The sequence below is a fragment of the Astyanax mexicanus genome, chromosome 1 (assembly GCF_023375975.1).
Source record: "Astyanax mexicanus isolate ESR-SI-001 chromosome 1, AstMex3_surface, whole genome shotgun sequence".
NCBI lineage: Eukaryota > Metazoa > Chordata > Actinopteri > Characiformes > Acestrorhamphidae > Astyanax > Astyanax mexicanus.
In genome coordinates, this window is record NC_064408.1 from 85,427,912 (window position 1) to 85,452,586 (window position 24,675).

The 24,675-nt window shown below is 40.4% G+C and overlaps 1 protein-coding gene across 3 annotated transcripts in view; it reads left to right on the forward strand.

Moving 5' to 3' along the window:
* Nucleotides 1-24,675, forward strand: part of fut8b (fucosyltransferase 8b (alpha (1,6) fucosyltransferase)) — a 241,257-nt gene that overhangs the window by 172,951 nt on the left and 43,631 nt on the right. For all 3 annotated transcript variants that reach the window (XM_022684459.2, XM_022684479.2, XM_022684488.2), the window contains 2 exons: nucleotides 8,186-8,351; nucleotides 18,311-18,425. In XM_022684459.2, the coding sequence (XP_022540180.1) occupies nucleotides 8,186-8,351; nucleotides 18,311-18,425 (281 nt within the window). The remainder of the gene's footprint in view (nucleotides 1-8,185; nucleotides 8,352-18,310; nucleotides 18,426-24,675) is intronic.

Genomic DNA, 24,675 nt, shown 5'->3' on the forward strand with positions numbered 1-24,675 from the left:
ACAGCTAAAATATTTAGAGTATGGGTTTTTTTATGAAGTAAATAAACAAAACAAATCAAATATTGTGCTGCCTTCAGGCAGATATAAAACATTTTGGGACTTTTATTTAATGTGCAATTAATGTAACAGCAATGTAGACTTTTATTTTGACGTATGTCGTCAGAGTTAGAAACAGGAAGTGGGAGGGAGGAAGTTAGTTGCAGCAAGGCAAGCTGAGGTTAATGTGCTGTAAGAAGGCCTCCCAAAGAAATTTGGACTTATTTGCCCCAGCAGAGGCATCACTTGTATGTATTCCTTTGTTAATATTATTAGACTTTGTTTTTTTTGGTAACTTCATAGTTCATGTCGAATTTATGGTGTTAAAAATAGTTATAAAGGAAATTGTGGATGATAGAGTAAAAACAATTGTTTGATGATGCTAAATGCTAGCTATAGGTTAGTTTGACACTGCATGTGACTGTGAATGTCAAGGTCATTAGTTTAGCTTGTCTGATTTATGTAAATTACTTATCTTAGCCTTTATAGAAAGGAATTAGAACCTAATTATATTCTTGATTGTTTTATTTTTAGTTTCACTTTCCTGACCTTGTGAGTGGATGAGAAGAATTTCCAATAAAAAGCTTACATCACGAATAAGGAAAGTTTACCTTACTGTCTAACTGGGTTCCTACACCTTAGTGAGGACAGTACAGTGAAAAAGTGTAATTCAGCTGGAGTGCAACATCTAAAATAGCAGAAAGAATGAGTGAGAAGGCTGAGAATGCATCAGTACATACACACAAGTCAAGGAGCTCTCGCTCATCTACATCCAGTGCCGCTGTCAAGGCGCGAGCAGCAGCACAGGCTGCAAAGGTACGGGCTGAATTTGCAGAGAAAGAGGCAAGGCTCAAAGTTGAGAGGGCTACCACAGAGGCACAGTTGGGAAGGGTTAAAGCAGATCTAGAGTTGGGAAAGGCAAAGCTGGAAGCTGAATTAAGCGCACTTGAGTCACAAAAGGAGGCAGCCGCAGCAGAAGCACAGGCTGAAGCGTTGGAATCGGCTGAATATCAAGAGAATTCAGTTAAGTCTGGTTTATCTTCACATGAGGTCCTTCAAGAGGAAATGGCAACACGCACGCAAGAGTATGTTGCAGCACAAACCACACTGCGCCGACACGGTATTCCAGTGTCTCTTCCCGACCCAGCACATGATGCAGCAATGTCTGAAGAGAGCTACATTACATGGCACCCTTCATCAGCGATAGGTCCGAACGAGGATGATGTACATGAACAGGGGGAGGCTCTCAGCAGGCCAGTTGGCCACAGCAAGCCATCATATCAGAGCGTACCTCATACTGGAAACCAAACTAGTCCAAATCGAAATAGTGGACGCCCTGAAAACGCCAAGAAAGCGCATTTCCTTCAGAAACCAGCGCTGAGTGCAATGACGCCACCATACCTTCCTCGCAATGTTCCATCAACCTCACACGTGGCACCTGAAACAGAACACCTAGCACGTTACCTGGCTCGTCGAGAATTAGTGAGCACCAGCCTCTACCAATTTGATGACAAACCCGAAAATTACATGGCGTGGCAGTCATCGTTCGATAATGCCACTGCAGGCCTGGGGCTCACTTGCACTGAATTGCTGGATCTGCTCATTAAGTGGCTCGGACCAGAGTCTGTCAAGCACATTAAGCGCATACGCTCTGTGCACGTAGGACGCCCAGATGTAGCACTACAGAAGGCATGGGAGCGCCTCCAGCAGTGTTATGCTGCGCCCGAGGTCATGGAGAAGTCTCTGTTTAAACGACTGGATGAATTCCCAAAAATATCAACAAAAGATTACGGGAAACTGAGGGACCTAGGCGATCTCCTCATGGAACTGCAAGGTGCTAGAGGAGAAGGTTACCTCACAGGATTGGCATACCTGGATACAGCCAGGGGAATTGGGCCCATCGTTGACAAACTACCCTATGGGCTTCAGGAGAAATGGCTCGCAATTGGCTCAAGGTTTAAAGAAAAGAACCACGGCTATTTCCCTCCATTTGATGTCTTTGTCAATTTCATCAGTCACGAAGCACGGAGAAGGAACGATCCCAGTTTTGTCCTACCATCTAGCAACAGCAGCAGTTTGAAATCAGACAAAGCAGCTTCACGCAACTTTGCAAGCAAAGTATCTGTTCAGAAGACAGAGTTTTCTTCAGGTAAAGATCCGCTTGCAGATATACCTGAGAAAAAAGCTGAAGGGCCAGAGAAAAATTGTCCCATCCACAACAAACCACACCCGCTGCAGAAATGCAGAGCGTTCAGAGGAAAGATGCTTGAGGAGAGGAAGAGCATTCTCAAAGACAACGGGATGTGTTTTAAATGCTGCATGTCCGCTAGTCATCTCGCTAAAGATTGTAAGGCAATTCTGAAGTGTGCTGAGTGTGGCAGTGACCGTCATCATGCTGCCATGCACCCAGGTCCTCCACCTCAAGCTGCGAAAGGGCGTCCACCGCTGCCAGACAACGGCGGGGAGGAAGAAGTACCAGCTGGTGACAGCACAGTCACACCGTTCCAGCTGCACACAGGTTTGTGGTCCAGGCCGAACAGCAAGATCCTGCTCAAAGATCTGCCTGGGACGAGTATATCCCCAAGGTCAACGTGAGAAAGCGACCAAGATGTACATAATCCTGGACGACCAAAGTAATCGTTCATTGGTCAGATCCGACTTCTTTGAGCTTTTTAACATCAAAGGCCAGTCTTTCCCTTACTCACTTAAGACCTGTGCGGGGCTGGTGGAGACGTCAGGCCGCAAGGCAGAAGGGTTCCAAGTTGAATCTCTGGATGGGCAAACCAGTCTACCACTTCCGCCTCTAATTGAGTGTAATGAAATACTCAATGATCGCTCTGAAATACCCACACCTGACGCAGCCCGTCACCATCCACACCTCAGGAGTGTAGCACCATACATACCTGAGCTTGACCACAATGCGGAGATACTTATCCTGCTCGGCAGAGATCTCGTCAGAGTCCATAAAGTCTTGCAGCAAGTGAGTGGACCTCCAGATGCTCCTTTCGCACAAAAATTGGAACTAGGATGGGTGCTTGTCGGGGATGTGTGTTTAGGGAGTGCACATAGACCAGTCGTGGGGACATTTAAGACCAATGTGCTGGAGAATGGCCGTCCCTCTCTCCTTACACCCTGCAAAAGCTTCATAAAGCTGACTCAGACTATGTCTCATGGCGAGAAGCAGAACAGTAAGTCCACAAAACCATCACTGGACGCCATTGGACAGAAAGTGTTCAACGAGACAGAGAGCGACAACAGACCTGCCCCATCCATTGAGGACACAATCTTCCTGGAGATCATGGACCGAGAAGTCTACAGAGACAAGTCAAACAACTGGGTCGCTCCGTTACCCTTCAGGGTCCCTCGACAGCGCTTATCCAACAACCGCAAACAAGTATACACTCGCTTCGCTGCGCTGGAGAAGACACTATGGAGGAAACCGGAAATGAAAGACCAGTTTCTGGAATTCATGAAGAAAGTATTTGAAAAGAAACACGCAGAAGTAGCTCCGTCACTAGAAGACAATGAAGAGTGTTGGTATCTGCCAATCTTCGGAGTCTATCACCCACAAAAGCCTGAGAACATTCGCGTGGTCTTCGATTCAAGTGCCAAATATTCTGGAACATCTCTGAATGATGTTCTTCTCACAGGACCAGATCTCAATAATTCACTCATTGGGGTGCTGATCCGCTTTCGGAAGGAGCAGGTTGCAGTGATCGCTGACATACAGCAGATGTTCCACTGCTTCCTTGTTCACAGCGACCACAGGAACTATTTGCGTTTTTTGTGGTACAGGGACAACGACATGTCCAAGGACATCATCGACTATAGAATGAGGGTCCACGTTTTTGGAAACAGTCCGTCACCATCTGTCGCCATCTACGGTCTCAGGAGGGCCATCCAAGAAGGTGCCTACAGACATGGAGCGGACACAGTCCAGTTCGTGGAACGTCATTTTTACGTCGATGATGGGCTCATTAGCCTACCTACTAGTGCTGAAGCCATCAGCCTCCTGCGTAGAACACAGGCCTCCCTCAGTGAGTCAAACCTGAGGCTGCACAAGTTCGCTTCAAACAGCGACGTCGTCCTCCAAGCCTTTGCACCAGAAGACAGGGCAGTCGTGAAGGACCTTGATTTCAGTGGTGAAGCTACGCTTGTGCAACGCAGCTTAGGACTATTGTGGGAGACCACAACAGACACGTTCACATTTGCTGTCTCGCAAGAGAAGAAGGCCTTCACTCGCAGAGGAGTGTTGTCTACGGTGAACAGCGTCTTTGATCCGCTGGGCATGGTCGCACCTGTGACCATTGAAGGCAAAAGTCTCCTGAGAGAACTCAGTGTCGACATGTGTGACTGGGATGCACCGCTACCAGAGCAAAAGCTGAAACAATGGGAATCATGGCGAGAGTCGTTGCATGATTTAAGCAAGCTGCACATCCCACGTGCATACACTGCGACATCACTGTCCAGGGCTGAGCACACAGAGTTATGTGTGTTCTCTGATGCAAGCACCAAGGCCATTGGAGTGGTGGCGTATCTGAAATCCAAACAAGCTGATGGAGACATCCAAGTAGGATTCATCTTAGGGAAGGCTAAGCTAGCTCCACAGTCAGAACCAACTATCCCTCGGCTAGAACTGTGTGCCGCAGTATTAGCCGTCGAAGTCGCTGAACTCATACAAGACGAGCTGGACATGAAGCCGGATGCGGTTAAGTTCTACTGTGACAGCAAGGTAGTGCTGGGTTATATTCACAATCAGACCAAACGCTTCTATGTCTACGTTCACAATCGAGTTCGCAGAATACGTCAGTTCACAACACCTGACCAGTGGCACTATGTCAGTACAGAAAACAACCCTGCTGACCACGCATCTCGGGCAGTTCCTGCGTCGCAACTGGCACAGACCACATGGTTCACGGGACCGGACTTTCTATACAAACAAAGTCCACTTGATGAAGCCTCGAAGGAAGTATTTGAACTTTTAAACCCGGAATCAGACGCGGAGATACGCCCTGACGTGAGCAGTCTTTTGACTCAGAGTCAAATCACAAGACTCAATTCCGCACGATTCCAGCGCTTCTCATCAATGCGCTCTCTCACTAGGGCAATTTCTCTACTCATCCACATAGCCAGATCTTACAAGAACAAGTCCAGTCAGTGCAAGGGGTGGCACTACTGCAACCTCCCACGAAATCCGGATGAGTTGTCTCAAGCCAGACACATCATTATCAGAGCAGCGCAAGAAGATGCATACCTTAAGGAATTCAGAACACTTGAGAGCAGAAAGGCTGTAACTAAAGACAGTTCTCTTCAGAAGCTAAGACCAGTTCTTGAAGGAGATCTGATTCGCGTTGGTGGCAGACTAAAACATGCTGACTTGAGCAGTCCGGAAAAGAATCCCATCATCTTGCCCAAGAACAGTCATGTTTCCCTGCTATTAGTGCGGCAGTGTCACGAAGATGTTAAGCATCAAGGGCGACACTTCACAGAAGGGAACCTGAGAGCTACAGGCCTTTGGGTCATAGGCGGAAAACGGCTCATTGCTTCTGAGCTATACAAGTGCGTTGTGTGTCGGAAGTTACGGCGCAGAACAGAGGAACAACTTATGGCCGACTTACCTTCGGAACGACTACACACATGCCCACCTTTCTCCTATGTAGGAGTGGATGTGTTCGGACCTTGGCCAGTCGTGTCAAGGCGCACACGAGGCGGACAGGCCCAAAACAAGAGATGGGCGATGCTCTTCTGTTGCATGAGCTCCCGAGCCGTGCATATTGAGCTCATCGACTCTTTGGACACCTCTAGTTGTGTTAATGCACTTAGACGTTTCTTTGCGATCAGAGGACCTGCTAAGCAAATAAGATCAGACTGCGGAACGAACTTCGTCGCTGCTGCAAAGGAACTGGGACTCAGTCAAAACAGTTCAGTCCAGCAGTTCTTGAGCCAACGAGGGTGTTCATGGGTGTTCAATCCACCTCACTCATCACACATGGGAGGGTCATGGGAACGTTTAATAGGCCTCTCAAGAAGGATCCTGGATGCCATCCTGCTGCAGGAGAATGTCCAGCTCACTCATGATGTCTTGAACACTCTCATGGCAGAGGTGGTTGCAATACTCAATGCCAGACCCCTTGTTCCAGTCTCCACTGACCCAGAGTCACCCTTTGTGCTGTCCCCGTCGATGGTTCTCACCCAGAAGGCAGGAGTTCCTTCACCACATGGGGAATTCACGGGAAAGGATCTTCTCAGCAGGCAATGGAGACAGGTGCAAGCCCTTGCAGACTGTTTCTGGCGCCGCTGGCGACAGGAATACCTTCCCACTCTGCAAACCTGACGAAAGTGGAGAGAGATACGACGGGATGTGAAAAAAGGAGACATTGTTATCCTGAAGGACAGTCAAGTTGCACGCAATGCGTGGCCCATGGCAGTGATTACACCGGTGGTCCCTGGCAGGGACGGCAGAGTGAGGAAAGTTGAGCTGAAGACAGCGGGCAAAGAATCCAAGCCGCTCCTGAGACCGGTGTCGGAAGTAGTTCTTCTGCTGCCAAAGACTGAAACTTAAAAGCAGTGACATTATTGGTTAATAGTGACCTTTAAGGTCAGACGGGGAGTGTGCTGCCTTCAGGCAGATATAAAACATTTTGGGACTTTTATTTAATGTGCAATTAATGTAACAGCAATGTAGACTTTTATTTTGACGTATGTCGTCAGAGTTAGAAACAGGAAGTGGGAGGCAGGAAGTTAGTTGCAGCAAGGCAAGCTGAGGTTAATGTGCTGTAAGAAGGCCTCCCAAAGAAATTTGGACTTATTTGCCCCAGCAGAGGCATCACTTGTATGTATTCCTTTGTTAATATTATTAGACTTTGTTTTTTTTTGGTAACTTCATAGTTCATGTCGAATTTATGGTGTTAAAAATAGTTATAAAGGAAATTGTGGATGATAGAGTAAAAACAATTGTTTGATGATGCTAAATGCTAGCTATAGGTTAGTTTGACACTGCATGTGACTGTGAATGTCAAGGTCATTAGTTTAGCTTGTCTGATTTATGTAAATTACTTATCTTAGCCTTTATAGAAAGGAATTAGAACCTAATTATATTCTTGATTGTTTTATTTTTAGTTTCACTTTCCTGACCTTGTGAGTGGATGAGAAGAATTTCCAATAAAAAGCTTACATCACGAATAAGGAAAGTTTACCTTACTGTCTAACTGGGTTCCTACACCTTAGTGAGGACAGTACAAATATATTTGTATAGCACTTTTTACAACTGGTGTTGTCACAAAGCAGCTTTACAAAAACATGATCACAGGACAAAGAATCAGGCAAAACATTAAACATAGAAAATACAGTGTAACACGGAAGAGGAGGCAGGATGCAAACGCAAGTCGCTTTTATTTTCCATAATGAAAATAAACAAAACACTAGGGGCAAACTAAAAAGAATAAGGTTACATAAACAAACACTGTAAAACAAAGGATAAACTAATAGACTTAAACAAACAAGCAGAATAATCAAACAAAGAAACAAACTAAAGAAAACTAACCAGAACACTGTAGACAAAAACACAGCAGGACAAAGGCTCAACAAACACACATAACCAAGATTCAAACAGAGTAACAGGACAAACAAAAAGCACGACAGAGAACAAAGGAGCACATGGGGTATTTATACACAGGCACACACATGGGACACCTGTGAAATTAACAAGGCGGTGGGGTTACAAATGAGACAGGAGGGATTACAGATGACAGGGCGGGGCTAAGGCGGAGACAGGACAATAACAAAACAATGCCATGTGCTTAAGAAAAGCACATGGCTGGGAACACAGACAGGAAAACAGAGGGCAGAAGCACATAGAACCAAAAGAAGGAAAAAACACAGGACACAGGCTAAGATGTGACATACAGAATACATGTAGCATTTGTTTCTAAAGATGTACGGGGTGTCTGGTCTCTCTGTTATATGTTATAAATGTATATATTGGCATATAAATGTGTAATATTGGATATGGACACTGGCCCAAGATCCCCACAACAGGGATGTTAGTGTACTGAGAGGTTCAGTCCACAGTGCATGGAGCTGGAAATACACACACAATTACTCATTCTAAACACTCTATACTGTGTTTCTCTCTCTCCTCTCTCTGCAGCTGGTCCGGGCCGGGAGCAGGAGGAGTACAGGAGGAAGGTGGAGAAGGGCGTGAAGGAGCTCTGGTATTTTGTCCGCAGTGAGGTGAAGAAACTGAGCCATGTGGATCCAGGCGTGCTGCAGAAACACACAGACACACTGCTGCAGGACCTGGGACACCAGCAGAGGTCAGACTCACACACACACACACACACACACACTGTAAATATAGAGACAGATATATCAGCAATGAATCAAGTTAAAACACTAATAGCTCTGTTAATGATGTTAATGATCTCTTTAAACGTATTTCGTAGTTCCACATGAATACACCTGTGCAGTTCTAAAATGTAGCTCATCTGTTTTGTGCCTAGCAATTTTGCTGTGCCCAGTACATTCATACCAGCGTCACACACAACCCACTGTGCTCTATCCGCTCTGGGACCCACCCGAGTGTTGAATTCACCACTTGCTCCTGTTCCACCTCATCTGCATTTAGACTCACAACAGCTTCCTCTCCTGCCAGCTGAACCCTGGAGACTCCAACCGGAATATTGCTTTTCATCCAGAGGGACCTACAATTTAATCATGTTACAATGAGTGTGTAATATAGCATTAGCAGCCTTACAAGTTCATTTTGTTGCAGAGGTGGAAGAATGTACTGTTATGGCTTGATTATTGAATGCAAATTCACAGTTTAACTGTGTTACAAAAATAAGAGAATGTAGTGTTTCAGTTTAACTGTTACAGAAACTGTAGAATGTAGTGTTACAGTTCAACTGTCACAGAAGTAAAATAATGTAGTGTTACAGTTAACCTGTGTTACAGAAATTATGGAATGTACTGTTTCAGTTTAACTGTGTTACAGAAGTAGGTAAATGTAGTGTTACAGTTTACCTGTGTTACAGAAGTAGGAAACTGTTGCGTTACAGTTCAAATGAGCTACAGATGTAGGATAATGTTGTGTTACAGTTCAACTGTGTTACAGAAGTAGGAGAATGTAGTGTTACAGTTTAATTGTTACAGAAACTGTGGAATGTAGTGTTTCAGTTAAACTGGTTTACAAAAACTGTAGAATATAGAGTTTGGGTTTAACTGTGTTACAAAAGTAGGAGAATGATGCAATGCAGTTCAACTATGTTACAGAAGTAGGAGAATGTAGTGTTACAGTTCAACTTTGTTACAGAAACTGTGGAATGTAGAGTTACAGTTCAACTGTGTTACAGAAGTAGGAGAATGTAGTGTTACAGTTCAGCTGTGTTACAGAAGTAGGAGAATGTAGTGTTACAGTTCAGCTGTGTTACAGAAGTAGGAGAATGTAGTGTTACAGTTCAACTGTGTTACAGAAGTAGGAGAATGTAGTGTTACAGTTCAGCTGTGTTACAGAAGTAGGAGAATGTAGTGTTACAGTTCAGCTGTGTTACATAAGTAGGAGAATGTAGTGTTACAGTTCAACTGTGTTACAGAAGTAGGAGAATGGAGTGTTACAGTTCAGCTGTGTTACAGAAGTAGGAGAATGGAGTGTTACAGTTCAACTGTGTTACAGAAGTAGAGGAATGTAATGTTACAGTTCAACTGTGTTACAGAAGTAGAGGAATGTAATGTTACAGTTCAACTGTGTTACAGAAGTAGGAGAATATAGTGTTACAGTTCAGCTGTGTTACAGAAGTAGGAGAATGTGGTGTTACAGTTCAACTTTGTTACAGAAACTGTGGAATGTAGAGTTACAGTTCAACTGTGTTACAGAAGTAGGAGAATGTAGTGTTACAGTTCAGCTGTGTTACAGAAGTAGGAGAATGTAGTGTTACAGTTCAGCTGTGTTACAGAAGTAGGAGAATGTAGTGTTACAGTTCAACTGTGTTACAGAAGTAGGAGAATGGAGTGTTACAGTTCAACTGTGTTACAGAAGTAGGAGAATGTAATGTTACAGTTCAACTGTGTTACAGAAGTAGGAGAATGTAGTGTTACAGTTCAGCTGTGTTACAGAAGTAGGAGAATGTAGTGTTACAGTTTAATTGTTACAGAAACTGTGGAATGTAGGGTTTCAGTGTAACTGTATTACAAAAAACTGTAGAATGTAGAGTTTCAGTTTAACTGTGTTACAGAAGTAGGAGAATGTTGTGTTACAGTTCAACTGTGTTACAGAAGTAGGAGAATGAAGTGTTACAGTTCAACTGTGTTACAGAAGTAAAAAAAAAGTAGTGTTACATTAAATTTTTTGTACCGAAATGGTAATATGTAATGTCACAGTTGCATCATGTTACAGAGGTTAACAGAAATGTATGCTTATGGTGGTTCAGTTGGAGAGAATGGAGAATGTAGTGTTGCGAATTTAAACTCCTAGAATCTGGCCAATTGCATATTTTGGCTGAAAATGGTCTGATACCAATACATAGACGATCAGTCTTTCCATCTGTAAATTTTAGTGTTACAGTTTAATCATGTTACAGAGTTAGCAGCATGTATTGTTAGTAACGCTAGTCTTGTTACAATAATAAAATGTATTGTTACAGATGAATCATTTAAGAAATGAGGAGAATACAGTGTTACACTTTGATTATTACAGCTGTTAGATAAACTAAAGTTACAGTTTAGTTGTATTATAGAAGTTGAAGAATGATAGTGCTGCAGTTAAGAATAAGAATATTCATAGTAAGAATAAAAGTAATTGCTTTCTCATTATCTGTTTCCGTTTACCACAGATCACTCTTTTCTCATTTTCTGTTCCATTTTGCTCTCTTGTCTCTGACTTCATTTTGCTCTGTCATTCTCTCTCTCTCTCTCTGCTTCTTTTCTTTGTGTTGAATTATTGATTAATGGGTAATGGATCAGTAATTGCCCTTCTATTAGAGCTGTATTCGGCTGCCTGGTCAGTCACAGTGCAGTGCAGTCTCAGGTCATGGTTGAGAGTGAGATTTTTACTAATGTTGATACAGAAGGCCTGGAATTCTGCTCCTGATTTAGCTTGTGGCTCAAATCACCAGTCCTTCAAGCGTCCAAGCGTCTACATATTCCAGCAGTGAGCAGATTTCCTAAATGAACAGTCTGTTTTGTGTCTGTGTCTTAACAATATTTAAGCAATAATACACGAGAGGTTGGTGCTATAACATGTAATACTGTAGGCATGAGACTACAGGCCGAGTGCTTTAGAGCAGCAGAGGAGTGCCAATATTACAGGTTATAGCAGGAACCTCGAGTGTATCATTGCGATTATACCACAGTTCCATTATCACTGTTTACTAAAAGATTTAGGAGTTAAAAGGATGAGAAAATGCGGTCTTTTTGGTTATAAACACTTCGCAAGATAAAATTGTTCCATTGCTGCTTTGTTTGTAGCTGCGCTGTAAGCACTGCATTGTTGCTAGAATAGCAACTATTATCTATTATCAGCCAAATAAAAACAGTTTTCAGGAGAGAAATCTGTGTAGATTAAAGTTCGGTGCTCATTTGACTTTGAAAGAAAATATTGTTTAAGAATTAAAGATTTGTTTACTTCGGCGCCCCCAGCGGCAAGATGGAATTACAAGAGTCCACCTTACATTCAGCTTAAAATACCCTATATTAACTGGTAAATATATACAATTAAGCTTTTATTTTATTATTAACAGCTCTTAACCTGATATTGGTGGCTGATAATGTGTGTAATAATGCGTATTTTCAAATCGCTGGGCTTATTTATTTGTGGGACCGCTTCTTTGCCTGCACCGCCTATTGGAGACATGGCCTTTCTGCACTGTGCCTATGGGATCCAACGGCTCGCAGTGGTGTAGAAATTACATCGCATTTGGTTTGTAAGAGCTGCATCATTGCTAGGTTACCTGTATGTGGAGGAGTAATACACGGAGAGCTTCGGTTACAGTGCATTACTGGCTCATAATGTCACTCATAAAACGCCTTTCAGCCAATCACATTGCAGGATTGGAACTAACTGTGGTATAATTCTCTGTAATCAACCCTAACTATGCCTTGGATTTTGTACATTTATTTTCTTGGCCCAGAAGAGAGAATAGAAAGATGGTGGACAGAAGATTTCTTTTGTGTCGAGTCGTACTGTTGAATCAGTCTGAAAACTTTTGACATACTATTACTTTTTTTATAGATAGTTTCAACAACTTTTCTTAGACACATGCAGCAATTCCATGTATGTTGTATCTGTGAAAATACAGATTGTGCAGCACAGTTCTTTGTAGCTTTTATCAGTGGCTGTAGGTGTGGTGTTACGTAGGAATGTCCCAAGCCAATCAAGTAACTTAGGATTGAAGCAGATACAGGCCCATTTTAATGGATTGTGTATCAACTATTTGAATCAATCAATCCAGTTGCTAGACTTTGTTTTTGTGACAGTTTTTAGAGCATAATCTATTGTACACGTAGCACTATTTACACCCACATTTATTGCTTAGCCAGCAGTACTGAGGAGAGTCATCAGTAGGTAAATAGGAGAATTTAGTTGAAAACTCTTTAATATTTGTAAATATCCATAACTACAGTGGCTTGCAAAAGTATTGTTACCCCTATAACTTTTTTTTCACGTTGTCAGCTTACAACCACAAAATTAAATGTGTTTTATTGAGATATTAAGTGATAGAACAACATAAAGTTGGTTAGTACATACTTTTGAAGTGGAACAAACATGATAAATGCTCAGAGATAAAGTTGTGGAGAATTTAAAGCAGGGTTAGATTATAAAAACATATCCCAAGCTTTGAGCATCCATCATCCAAAAATAGAAAAAGTATTCTACAACTGCAAACATACCAAGACATGGCCGTCTACCCAAACTCATTCATGTGTTGGATGGTGACCTACCTGACCTACCTCACTGAGCTCATTGAGTCTCTAGATGCGCAAAGTTGGTAGAGACATATACAAAAAAGGACTTGTAGAGCTGTAATTGCAGGTGCTTCTGTTATAGTATTCATATAGGGGGCTGGAGTCTTTGCTGGTTACCCCTTTCAGATTTTTATTTGATTAAAATTTTGAAAACCATGTATCATTTTCATTCCACTTTACAATGATGTGCTACTTTGTGTTGGTCTATCACTTAAAATCTCAATAAAATACAAATACAAAGTTTGTGGTTGTCAAAAAGGTCGCAAAATGTAAAAAACAAAAGTAAAAAAAAAAAACATTTTTATTTTTTTTAACTCACAGAAGAATCACATGTAGAGTATGGTCTTCAGACCAGCACTGAACAGAGCATTTAGTACTGCGTGGAGGCTTATTACATTTTAAAACTGTTAATTAAACCTTATTTACAAGCCCATTACAAGCTCATCTTAACCATGTGGATATATTATTTATACAAACACAACCATCAGATCAGATCAGTATCGGCTGATATCGGCTCATCAATAAGAAATTCAGATCAGATCAGTCAGTGTTGGATTGGTGAAAAAATAACATTAATGCTACATCTAAGCTTTTGCTGCTGTCTGTGGCAGCTTGCTCTGTCTTGGCTGATTGGCTGACTATATTTGGAGTAAAGAAGAAGGCTGTAAAATGAATCTTTCTCCAAACTATTCCTGTACAAACGCAGTGTTAATCAGTGCACACGCCATATTGCCTTCACCTATACATGGAGCGAACAGATGGCATCCTAATTTAGCATGCAGAAATGCAAAGGATAAATAAGTGATGGGACCATTTAAGCGTGCCGGACACGGGTGGGAAAACGTACACATACACACATGCAGCCGCAACAATCTGATTTACTGTTATTACTCCCACTGGGCATGTGCAAGTGCAACTGTCCAACTGTTTACATAATATTTCCATTCATTCAGTTGCAGGACAGTGAGTTATGCAACAAAGTCAGTCAGTGTGTGCCAGCCCACACCCACACACACAAACACCAGTGTGCGTTGCCTCAAACCTGTTGATTCAGAATGTAAATATGATATATACAGTTGGAGAGTAGGAGTAGGAGATTTACATACATTCACGATGGACATAAATAGCATAGCAATATTAGGCTGTCAATGATTTCTGTAGACTGGCACAATGAGTCATAACAAACATCATTATTAGAAAAACAAAAATACAGCTCTGGAAAAAAATAATAAGACCACTTAAAAATGATGGTTTTCTTTGATTTTACCAAATTGAAAACCTCTGGAATATAATCAAGAGGAAGACGGATGATCACAAGCCATCAAACTAAACTGAACTGCTTTAATTTCTGCACCAGGAGTGGCATAAAGTTATCCAAAAGCAGTGTGTAAGACTGGTGGAGGAGAACATGTCAAGATGCATGAAAACCAGGGATATTCCACCAAATATTGATTTCTGAACTGCAAAAATTTTATGAATATGAACTTGTTTTCTTTGCATTATTTAAGGTCTGAAAGCTCTGCATCCTTTTTTTGTTATTTCAACCATTTCTCATTTTCTGCAAATAAATGCTCCAAATGACAATATTTTTATTCAGATTTTGGGATAAATGTTTTCTGTAGTTTATAGAATAAAACAGCAATGTTCATTTTACTGAAACATATACCTATAAATAGCAAAATCAGAGAAACTGATTCAGAAACTGAAGGGGTCTCTTATTTTTTATTTTTTTCCAGAGCTGTATATCTATTTGCTGGCTTGAATGAGTTTATGTACAGGTACACATATCTTTAACAGAACAAACAAATAGATGTTGCTCAAGATTTCTGTTTATTTTTAATATACAGACAGATATTTTACCTATTAAATGGTATAATATCCTTTACCAAGTTATACCTTAACCAGGGACATTTGGCTCTCATCACACTTTTCTAGAAAAAAGTATGGATATCTGATTATTTTTTTTTGGCAGAACTGATAGAGTTTAATTAAATTTAATTAAATTGTTGGTTTCCTGGCATGAGTCCATCTTTCTCTTGATTGTTCTTGTTTTTCTGTTTTTAATTTGGTAAAATAAAATAAAAGATAATTTTTAAATGGTCTATTTTTTTTTGTTTTTCCAGAGCTGTATATATTTATATTTATATTTATGTGTATATTTTTCAGCAGCAACAGGTTTGATTCAGTGTGCACTAATGTGTGTGTGTGTGGGTGGATGTACACTGCACACTGGCACAGGGAATATATTGAGAACTGGAAATCTCAATCATACTGTGGAGAATCTGTGAGACTGATCCGGGTCATATTTGACGGCCAGAACACACTGACAGTCCCTAAACATCTGCAGTGAGAGCACTGTTCAGCACTGGACAGCTCACAGCAGCCTAAGGAAAATCTCTGTCCTAATATTAGATGATAGGAATTTTGGGCTGTGAAATGTGTGTTGGCCTGGGATATGTTGTGTGGGAATGTGTCCATTGTGCTGGAATAGATTGTTTAAGATATGTTTGCATGATTACATATTTAATTCACTGTTGAGCTTTTCCAGAGGTGTTGTGGGCCTTGATGACCCCTTGTGAAGAGCTTGTGGTGTAGTGGATGAGGAGTAATGTATTTGTGATGGTAAGGTTAGGTGTTTTGGATCAGAAACGGCCACAGAAACCGAGCTGTTAGGTGTCGGGTCTTCATGTTTGGGTTAAATGTTGCTGATCAGATCATAAAAGGCTACAGCAGCTTAGGGAGTGTAGAGTTTAGGGGGAGGGAATGGGCCCTATGTGTAACCAAAGATGTTAGGTGCAGATTTTATCATCTTCCTGTGTTATGTTCCCTGTATATTTTTATCTTGGAGTATATTGTCCTATAGTATATTTACGCCTGGTGTTTTTTGTCCTAAATTATATCAATCTGACTAATCTGACTTATTGTCTTGGGTTCTTTTTTCTTTTGGGCACCTTGCTTTGTTGTATGCTTTCCTGGAATATATTGTCCTGACATTTACTGTCCTGGCACATTTATTAAGATATGTTTTTATGGTGAATTGTGTTTTGGAGAATCGTGTGAGACAGTACATGCCAAAGGGTTGTGTTTTACCTGTTATATAGTACCAGACATATATTGTCGCTGTCTAACATAAAACAAGTATCTCCATTTTTGTCCATTTTTAGTTTACTACATTTTAAACATTTTAAACAGACAAACTGTTCCTTACACTGTGCCATTTCTTGATGAAAAGACCAATAGAAATACCTAAAAAATCACCTGAAATTTAATTTCAAATGAAATATACTTCCATTGAAAGTTTAGAAGGTTTTTTTTCTCTCTTTTGTAAAGTTGCTCTTTTGGCAATACTTATTTTTCAATAGACAGCAACGATATACACATTTTCTCATTCATACAGTTCATTCATACATATACCTCATTCATAGGTTTGGCTATAAAGATATCACCTATGAAGAAACACATATGTATTTATGTAGTCAAAAAAAAAAAAAAAGGGTTTGGCCTCCAAAATCACAACATAAACCCCAGATGCTTTGGGAAGATTTGGGCTGCAGAGTGAAGGAAAAGCAGCCAACAAGTTTTCAGCACCTCTGGGAATTCCTCTAGACCGTTGGAAAGCAGTCCAGGTGACTCTACTTCATGAAGCTGACTGAGAGAATGCCAAGAGTATGCAAATCTGTCAAAAAAGTGGCTATGCTGCAGAACCAGCAGTATAAATAATATTTATACTGGGTATCACTTTATTTGGATGGTCCAAAACAGATGACTCATAGAAACTCAACAAACATTCAACCGAATGTCTATTAAATGCAACTCTTATTTGAATGAAAAGTATTCTCTATAGAACCTACCTTAGACCTAAACCTAAACCTAAGCCTAACCTAAACCACAATTCAACTGTAAAACCCAGCCCTAACCCAAATCTCAGCCTAAACTGTAAATCTAAAATTAAACTTAACCCATAAAATATTAAGATTAGAGATAGGTTTATGGTCAGGTGTAGGGTTCCATTTCATAGTGCATATATATATATATATATATATATATATATATATATATATATATATATAGTAAAATATAGATTTTTTGTACATTCCTCCCCTGTCTCTCTTTCGCGCTCGGTGTTTCTGTTTCTGTCCATTCTCATTTTATCCGCCAGTTCTCGGGCTCTCTATCTCTTTATAAAGGCGGATTTTCCCGCGTCCCAATTCAACAGCCGGAGCAGCGGTCTGCACAGATCTGATTGGCAGAGGAGAGCACTGGATGTTTTAGCGGGGTTCACCGGGCGATAAAAGAATAACACTGTCTCATTCATACACAGCACTGAACCACAGCTCTGCCATTCTTGCTGGTGGCAGATAAACCACTTGCTCTTTCAGGAGACACGCCACCAAGCTGCGAGAGAAAGGTGGAGAAAGCAATTGGGAGCAATGCCGCGCCGCTGCAGTGCGAACAAGAAAAAGTTACGCCGCTTTAAATGATCACTGTCAAAATTAAATCCTTCACTGTAGTTTATCGGTTTGGGTCCGCATTGGACAACGTCTGGGTCCGGAACCGTCCACGGTCCGCCTATTAGTGACCCCTGCTATAGAGAATCATTTTCATTCACTTTAGAGTTCAGTTGCATTTAATAGACATGCAGTTGAATGCGAGTTAAGCACCTGTAAGGCATCTCTAATGGACCATCCAAATAAAGTGATACTTTATTACTTTATTTATTTTTACTGTATAACCCCATACGTGTTTCTTTAAAATTCAAGGTTCTTTGATTTTAATCTACAGTGTAGAAATGTAGAAATACAAGTAAAGAAAACCACTGAATGAAATGGTGTGTCCAAACTTTTGACTGTACATGTACCAGGAAAAACACAACCCTTTGATGTTAATTAAACGTCAGTGCAACATTGTCTAGAACACCACATTTCAACAACTGGTACAGTTCTAAGCATAAAAACGATTTGACACATTTGTAGCAAATTCTTGAGAACCAGATAAATATAAAAGATTAAAAATCCAATACTTACTTTCTAACCACACCATTTAACCAACAATGAACTCAGCATGTTCTTAAGGTTTAGTTCACTCAATAAAGTTTTCTATAAAATTCCAGTGGTCTGCAGTGTTGACTCTTACTCATTACTTCTTACCAACAACTGATTCAGCTGTTCTATTGAGGAAAGGTATTTTTGCTTACTAGTTATTTGCTTCTGCTGTCCAGTGCAGAAATTCTGCAGGATTAACTGAGCGAAGCGGAACTGATAAAAGGTGGAAAATTTAGTTTGTGTGTGTTTTTTATTTTTTTTATTTTTTTCAGGTCCATCATGACGGACCTGCACTACCTCAGCCAGGCGGACGGGGCCGGAGAGTGGAGGGAGAAAGAGGCCAAGGATCTGTCTGTCCTGGTGCAGAACAGGATATCCTTCCTGCAGGTATATGACTCCCAGTGCATGCTGGGGGATGTCTGGATATGAGGTGTTTGTCCTTCTTTGCCTGTGGTCATCTGAGCTCTTTCATTTTTGTCTTTCTCTTTAGACCCACACTCTCACTATATTGATATGGGACATTTGTTGATGGTATTTTGATAGAGAGAGATAGATAGAAAGAGAGAGAGAGAGAAAAAGAGAGAGAGAGAGAGAGAGAGAGAGAAAACACTGAGCCATCAGTCTTTTTTTTAACTAGCAGACTATGCCTTCAACACAAACCCACAAAAACTGGGCTTCATAGACATCTAAAACACAGACGTGTGTGTGTGTGTGTTTGTGTATGTGTGTGTTTTCTGGTTGAAAACAGCGAGACAGCAACATTAACAGCGGCTGTAGGCAACGCTTAGGGGTTTCCCTCTAAATCTCTCTCTCTTTCTCTCTTCATCATTATTTATTCATCTCTCATCTCTTCCAATGCGGTTCTCTGTCTTCCCTCAGCAGCAGCAGTAGGGCCCCATCAGGTGTGTGTGTGTCTGTGTGAGAGAGAGATAGAGAGAAAGAGAGAGAGAGAGAGAGAGAATTTGCATTAGTTGGAGCAAATGAATTGTGTCAGCTCAGACTGCTTTTTGATGGTGGCACAATCCAAGCCAGCCAATCGGAACAGAGGCCATTTGCATAGACGAGTCTTAAAGGCACACTAAACAGTCAACCTGTTTAATTATAACGGCCGAAGGTTTGTAAATTGTCAGGTCAAATGAGTCTGTGCTTCATAAACCCACATAAATGTTAGAAGTGGACTTCAGGGATGAAATTAAAGTGCAGTAAAATGTAAGATCACTGGTGCTTTGATTCACTGCGTTTCTGTTGTACTTTTATTTCCTCCCATCAGCACCAGGCTACAGGGAGGCATTTGCAGTGGCGTATTTATTATATTCTTTACTTTTTATTCTGAAGGATCTCAGAGAGAAAGGGTTATTATGCGCTCCTTCATTAGCGCTAAGCTGGGAATAAGCGCTGAGGCTTTATTTGATGAGACAGTTGTGCTGTGTAACAAAGGCAATGCTAAGCCACTCAGTCACACTGTAATGCCGACCCAGCACTTTCAGCATCACTCTACCAAACACACACACACACTCACACCCCATCCCTCGGCCTGCCTCACACACATCAGCAACCATGCACAGCTACACACCAAACATATTCTCGTATAATTAAGGGGAATTCATTACACCTCTATTCACAAAACTAAATAGTAAGGCTGGAGAAGTCAATTTGATGGTGGGAAGCTGGGTGAGTGTGAGCTGCTCTCTTTAGCAGGATCATCAACACCTCACTTCACTGCTTAATCTGGAATTACTCGCCTTGTCGTCCATGACAGGTCGAGTACACATGCGCACACATTCACACACGTTTTTGACACTCTGAAGTCTGTTGGTCACATCAGACTACTCATGACAAAAGTAAAAAACTGTAAGTAAAAGCAGGAAATGTATTTATTTAAATAATTAAAAAAGTATCCAATGCCTATTATTAAATAAATGACCTTCTCAACATGGCATGGTCGGGGAATTTCCGCCCATAATATTTCTGATGTGAACGGACATTAATGAATTTTGCCCTACATGTATTTTGAAAAATGCCATACAGTCATATGCAAATATTTGGTTTGCTAAAATTGTAACTAAAGAAACAAAACCCATACTAGGAAACCAGTTCAAATATGTGACATATTGTTCATTTTTAGTAATTAATCTGGTTATATATACAGCTCTGAAAAAAATAAGAAACCACTTAAAAATGATGAGTTTCTTTGATTTTACCAAACTGAAAAAATGGATGATCGCAAGCCATCAAACCAAACTGAACTGCTTGAATTTTTGCACCCGGAATAGCATAAAGTTATCCAAAAGCAGTGTGTAAGACTGGTGGAAGAGATCATGCCAAGATGCATAAAAACTGTAATTAAAAACCAGGATTATTCCACCAAATATTGATTTCTGAACTCTTAAAACTTTATGAATATGAACTTGTTTTCTTTGCATTATTTGAGGTCTGAAAGCTCTGCATCTGTTATGTTATTTCAGCCATTTCACATTTTCTCTAAATGACAATATTTTTATTTGAAATTTGGGAGAAATGTTGTATGTAGTTTATAGAATGAAACAACAATGTTCATTTTACTCAAACATATAGCTATAAAGAGCAAAATTAGAGAAACTGATTCAGAAACTGAAGTGGTATTTTATTTTTTTCCAGAGCTTTATGTGTTACATAATACCATACAGTCATATTTAAATATTTGGTTTGCTAAAATTATAAGAAAATAAATAAAAAAATAAAAATAAAAAAATTAAAAAAATTAAAAAATACTGTGGGTGTTATTACAGCACATTGTTGATAGCCGTGGGTAGAACAATGCATACACCAGTGACATGAAGGATCCAGGAGATCTACACCAACCATAAGAAGGGAGAACTGATGTCTTGGTCAGTGTTCATGGATTGACTCAGCAGTCATCCTGTTACTCACAGCACCATTGGCAGATGGCTGCATAACGCATGACTGCCATTAATACCACATCAACTTTTGCCAAAGACAGCAATGTTGTCGTGCCAGACTGTCATGAAGTGATTTAGAATGGCAGAGGTGTGGTATACAATTTTGTATGATGCCAAATCAACCTAACATTAAGTTAATTAGATCCTTCAACCAGTGGCCCTGCCTTTTCTGAATGCACTCTCCAGTGCGCTATATTTTACCAGGACAATGCTCGTTTATCTTCTATCCAAACAGCATTCCAACTACTTTAGGTGCAACTATTTTAGTTCAGAATGTGCCAACAGATCAGAGACTTCACAGTGTGTTTTAGCTGAGTCTAATTTGCCTTATCATCTCAGAGTTGATCATCTAAGATGGTGTATGTATGTTTTCTGACCCTTTCATTTACTGTGTTCAACCAGTGTTTATATCAGAATCTTCTCCTTCACAACCCATAGTTATTTTGCCCTAGAAAAACAGAAAAGGATCAGTTCAAAGCAGCCATTAAAAGCCTGGCCATAAGTGTAGGCAGAGGAACTAGTTTCCCTTTAGAGAGTTGCCTTGGTGATTTGAAAACAGTGCATAATTATAGAGCTTGGATTATCATACCCTAAATGGTCAACTGTTTGTCGACAGCCCTATTTAATGAATGCTGCTTCTCAGCTATTTTAGTTTGAATCCATTGCTGACACAGATGTGCAAATGCACACACAAATACACAGCTTTTCTAGTTCTTGCAAATTAATACTTCCTGTAAAATAGACTCTTTGAAGCAGATAAATATAAACCTGTTGGCACCATTCCAAGAGGAAAATACATCCCACCAGTTCTAAGGTGTCGAGCAGGGGGACTGTGTTCTCTGGAATGATGGTGCTTTATCCATCTATGCCCCCAACCTCTACTTCAGGTGGGGTGGTGATCCACATCCAACATCTGACATCTAGTATAAAGCCCTTATTGGACAGCAGAGATTGTTAATCCAATATAGCAGGATAAAACTTTTGGTACCACTGGAAAAAAAAAACTACCCTTACAAAGGGTTTATAAATGGTTTATAAATTATATTATGCATTATTATTGATTATGTTGTAAATGCCTTAAAAGCCATTGATAAGCAGTTACAACACATCAGTTAAAAAGGCAACGGTGATCCGTTGTTTGCATAGTAATTTAATTTAACGTAGTCATTTAATTTAAAGTAAATAGTTAAAACATACAAAAACATTAAGATGACAAAGTAAGAGTATTGACAGTATAAATGAGTGTGAAATTACCATTTTGCAAATTTTCAACTCACTGTCGCCATTTCTGTTTATGTGTTGTTATATAATTATTAACTGATTAATAAGTTTTTTTTGCAGTATTTGCAACCTAATTAATGACTATTAGTAAACTCCTTTATAAACCATGCATAATCCTTTATAAAGGTAGTCGTATTTTAATGTGGTACCAACTTGTTTTAATACCCTTGATTTTAGAAAAAAAAAATGTATATATATAAAAGTGCATTTTTAGTTAATATAATATATTATATTTGTCACACCTTAGCCTGTGTCCTGTCCTGTGTTTTTTTTCTGGCCCCTCTCCTCTGCCGGGCCCCGGGATTGGCACGTTGAGGGGGGTGGGTTCTGTCACACTTTCGTCCTGTTTTCGCGTCTCTCTAGTCTGTTTATTTATCCTCCTCTGCACGTACCCTGTGTTCATCCTGTGTCTCTGCCCCCCTGTCTTCTTTGTGCTTACCTGTTTGTTCGTAGCTCCGCCCTTATGTTACCCGTTCTCAGGTGTTTCCCGTTTCTTGTCCCCGTCTATGTGTATTTATAGTCCTCCTTGTTCTTCTGTTATGCGTTCATGTTTCTATGTTATCTGTGTTTCGTTTTGTTTCAGTTTTTGGTTCTTTGTTTGTTTATTCCAGTGTTTTCAATAGATACTCGCAAGTCTGTAAGAAAGAGTATATAAGATACAGTATATGTCTAGGAAGAAAGAGGGCACAAATATCAGTAAAAAGCTGTTTGGTACATGTTATACTTGTTATTCCCAGATGTGTTGTGGCTGGTACTGTAGTACTGTATTGTATGACGCCACATGTGTGAAGTCTCTCACCTCTCTGGATACAAAAGTTAGGTTTGTGAACTTCCCCTGGGGTCTCTCTGAATTTTCTCACATGCTCTCAGGAGAAGCCATGATATCTGTAGGTGGTGGGGAGTATAGTTTTAGGGTTTGGATGAGAAAAAATGCAGTGTATCCATGTGACATTACATCTGTTTTCACCTAACATTCAAACATGTGAAATTAAATGTAAAATACCACCTCATGGATGCAAATTTCTGTCCTTCATACTTTTTGCAAATGAAAAAGCGAATAGGTCTAAAGCCGTCGATGATGAAGGATGGATGTAACTATGCTGTAAGGCCTCCTGGATATGTTCCTCCATAACCTTGGATTCTGTGGGTTAGAGAGGATAAGCTTTACTGCGTGCGGGTGAGTCCTTGGCCTGGAATTTCTTGGATTGTGAAATCACTAGGGAGACAGGTGGCTTCTTTTTTTTCTTGATACAAAGCTCCATGAGATCTTGATATTCTGCAGGGATTTCTAAAGGCCTATATATCTGCAGGCTTTTAATAGGGGTGGCTGCTCAGGGCAACAGTAAACACCTGTGCACACAGTCGAGAAACCGAGATACAATTTCTGCACATGGCCAGGAAATAGTGGATGTTTTGAGTCTTTTATCTGAAAAGAATCTGAATCTCTGAATCGGGAAGTGCATGACAAATAGGCAGATTTTATCTTGATAAATGGCTTCTACCTGGGCTAATACTGGGTCTTTGTTTTTGTGAATATACCATTTCCTGCTTGTTTTTCTTCCAAACATAGATAGTAACTGCTTTTTGGAGAGTATTGAAGGCTGTGAGATTTTGGGAGCTGCCCAGGGACTTATTAATAAACCAAAGCAACCAAAATCTAAAAACGCTGAATGCTCAGGGAAGAAGATTGACAAGGGAACGTTACAGACAAAGTTTTGTGGAGAGGAAAGAAAGCAAAAAGCTTACCCCGTCAAGTTTTCTTTGAGGGTGTGAAATGTTTTGGAGCATGACTGGACTTTGGATGTAGATGTAGATGATACAGAACAGATAGAGAAAAATTAGAGTTATAAACACAATAAACTCTAGCGAAACTTCACCTCATTCAAGTTAGGCTGTATTTCCTGGCTTCTGTATAAGAATAGTCTGTTCTAAATTGAAGGATCCTTCATATATAGCTAAAAAAAATGCATGTGTTCTTCTCAGGACTTCCCACAGTTACCCACAATTCTCTGTTCACATACAAAAACGAAAGGGGGAACATACAGAACAGCAAAATGAGAGAGATGAGCAAGATGAGTTTGTTTTTAAAAAGTTAGTTTTTATTAAAATAATTCATTTCCATGATATGAAAAAGCACACAATTTTTGCATTGCAGTTGGAAAAAAGGCAGGACATTTCTGGTGATGTCACTACATTGCCTTTTTAGTCTGTTTAGTCCATGTGTCTGACCAATACAGTGGCTTGCAGTAGTACTCATACCCCACATCTTGATGCTATCACCACCATGTTTCACAGTGGCGATTGCGTGTTCAGCGTGATCTGCATTGATACGTTTCTTCCATGCACATCGCTTTGCATTTAGGCCACTTTCTTCCACATGGTTGCTGTGTCCCTTATGTGGCTTGTGGCAAACTGCA